At 45.5% G+C, this 3,104-nt stretch overlaps 1 protein-coding gene across 1 annotated transcript; it reads left to right on the top strand.

Annotated features, from left to right (window-relative positions):
* Positions 1-248: 248 nt before the first annotated feature.
* Positions 249-2,824, top strand: foxa2 (forkhead box A2). The gene is made up of 2 exons (XM_033642126.2): positions 249-534; positions 1,203-2,824. The coding sequence occupies exons 1-2, from the start codon at positions 463-465 to the stop codon at positions 2,376-2,378; spliced, it is 1,248 nt and encodes a 415-aa protein (XP_033498017.2). The 5' UTR covers positions 249-462; the 3' UTR covers positions 2,379-2,824.
* The last annotated feature ends 280 nt before the right edge of the window (positions 2,825-3,104 follow it).

The following is a 3,104-nucleotide window of genomic DNA, read 5'->3' as shown; positions in this document are numbered from 1 at the left end:
CACACCAAAAAGAAGAGCGCCAAACAATCTTTTTATAGCTCTTCCTTTTGCCTCGGCCAAAACACAATAAGATTAGTTTATAATGAAGCTTTTCATAAGAAACTGTTCTTTTGAGTGAGTGCAGGTGTACTACAATTGGGGTGGAGGGGGGGAGCTTGAGGAGTCTCACGCCTAGGTGCGAGGAGATTATTCAAATAGGGCCCAAGGCGTAGAAGTAGGGATTGGAGGCTTGCCTAGCGCACAGAGCTATATCACAGCGTTAACAGGCAGCACGGAGCGTCATTTGAACTCCAGTCACTGACAGACGCATTTCACGGCTGGCTCCATAAGACACACATCAACGCCAGTCCTTGACGAAGGGACACACCGACGACCCAAATACACTCAGTGGTCCCCAGTCACCTGCTATTAGAGAGACTTTTGGCTTTTCCCCTGCTGGGAGACGCTTTGTAAAAGTCCTCCATGATGCTTGGAGCAGTTAAAATGGAAGGACACGAACACACCGACTGGAGCACCTACTACGGAGAGCCCGAGGTGGGTACCTTAAATATATATTTTTTTCCAGTCTAAAGCCAATCCCATTTTATACAACTCAATATTAGCCCTGAGATAATATTAACTTTGTGATCAAATATTGACTTGAGGCGCCTCCAAATCCTCCCCCATCTCCACGCAGCGCACTATCCTAACAAAGTTGCTTGACATGTAGGGGGGAGAAACTTTTCACTCGGATTATAATTTCATAAATCTATACGTATCTTTACTGAATCAGATTATTTTTTGTCATGTTTCTGCTCGACAAACACCGGAGCTGTTTGGTTTTGGGGAGATTGATTCAAATATTTGCGTTGCAGTCGCTATTTTGTGTGTGAGCGGAGTCATATTAGGTGTCAGCATCGACACTGTGCATTTATGGAGGATTATTAAACTTAATTTACTTGCCTTAGCAGTGATTAAACATACGCAAGTGTGTTTTTAAATTTACAACCATTTCACGCGGAAGCAAACGCACACATGTCCATTTTAATCTTTACGAGCCAGTGCGCATTTAAAATATTTTCTATATCTCTATTATAATTCTTATTTTATGAGGCTTAAAGAAAAACTGAACTCTGTGTTTAGTAATTGCAGCTGCTTTTAATTCCTCACTGTACCGCTTGTGCCAGATGAAACTGATGATTGCTTCTTTCCCTCACTGACAGTGTTACACCTCGGTTGGCAACATGAACACGGGCCTGGGAATGAACTCTATGAATACCTACATGAGCATGTCCGGCATGAGCACCACTGCCAACATGACGGCCAACTCCATGAACATGTCATACGTCAACACGGGAATGAGTCCCTCCATGACCGGCATGTCACCGGGCACCGGAGCCATGAACGGCATGGGCGCAGGCATGACGGCCATGAGCGCAGCACTGAGCCCCAGCATGAGTCCCATGACCGCGCAGCCCGCATCTATGAACGCCCTGACATCCTACACCAACATGAACGCCATGAGCCCCATTTACGGACAGTCTAACATCAACAGGTCCAGAGACCCTAAGACCTACCGCAGGAGCTACACGCACGCCAAACCCCCGTATTCCTACATTTCCCTCATCACCATGGCCATCCAGCAGTCTCCCAGCAAGATGCTGACACTGGCCGAGATCTACCAGTGGATAATGGACCTCTTCCCCTTTTACCGACAGAACCAGCAGCGCTGGCAGAACTCCATTCGCCACTCTTTGTCGTTCAATGACTGTTTCCTCAAAGTGCCCAGGTCGCCGGATAAACCCGGGAAAGGCTCCTTTTGGACTCTGCACCCGGACTCCGGGAACATGTTTGAGAACGGCTGCTACCTGAGGAGGCAGAAGCGCTTCAAGTGTGATAAGAAGACGAACATGAAGGACAGCGGCCGCAAAGGGGGAGACGGCGGCTCCTCCAACAGCAGCTCGGAGAGCTGCAACGGCAACGAGTCCCCGCACTCCAACTCCTCCTCCGGCGACCACAAAAGGTCCCTGTCAGACATGAAGACGAGCCAGGCCCTGAGCCCGGAGCACGCCGCCGCCTCCCCGGTGTCGCAGGGGCAGCACCTCATGTCCCAGCATCACTCGGTCCTTGCGCACGAGGCGCACCTGAAGCCGGAGCACCACTACTCCTTCAACCACCCCTTCTCCATAAATAACCTCATGTCCTCGGAGCAGCAGCATCACAAAATGGACCTAAAGACTTACGAGCAGGTGATGCATTACTCCGGCTATGGCTCACCCATGGCCGGGGCTCTTTCCATGGGCTCCATGGCGGGGAAAGCCGGTCTGGATTCTTCATCCATACCTGACACAACTTACTACCAAGGCGTGTATTCCAGGCCGATCATGAACTCCTCATAAACTCTCCCCCCCTCTCCATACGATGTGGACTTTCTCCCTCTTCAATTTGTACATTTGTAAAAACAAAAAACAAAAAAATATAGAGTTTGTGTACAATATGTATTTCAGATATTTTTGACGTTTCCCACCGTTTTAGTTGTCGAGTTTGTTAGTAGCCTAATTATTTTGAGATGAGAGGATGTTGATAATAATAATAATAATAATAATAATTAATGACAATGTGACGAGATCTGTTCAGAAGTCGGCTTCAGGAATGGACCCCAAAGACAAACAACATCTTGCTGTAAAATAGAGCTCCATCTGCATAACTGGATTCCTACATGAATTTAAAATGCCTCGCAGGATTTCTTCAATCATTTGTGTAATTCCTATTTATGGCTTGTATATGTGTATTCTTGTAGTGACAAGAACAGAATCTATATTAAAGTGTTATTGGTTTTGTTTTCTGAATATCATGGTGTTTGACAATTATTGTTATCATCATTATTATTATTATTACTTTTATAATACAGTCTAGTGGAAAAGCGTCTCCACGATTAAATTCAACCATTACAGCAGGTGTGTGCCTATTGAAGGTGGACTGTGTAAAACTGTCATAAATGAATATAACAGAATATAAAGTAACTGCGTGCAAAATAGTTCACATTACAGAAAACTAATACTTTTAATTATATTACATTAACACGTTCATTATTAAAAACTGAAATTTGCAAAGAGGAGGATGTA

This window comes from Epinephelus lanceolatus, chromosome 15 (genome assembly GCF_041903045.1).
Source record: "Epinephelus lanceolatus isolate andai-2023 chromosome 15, ASM4190304v1, whole genome shotgun sequence".
NCBI lineage: Eukaryota > Metazoa > Chordata > Actinopteri > Perciformes > Serranidae > Epinephelus > Epinephelus lanceolatus.
This window is presented reverse-complemented; position numbering and strand designations above follow the sequence as displayed.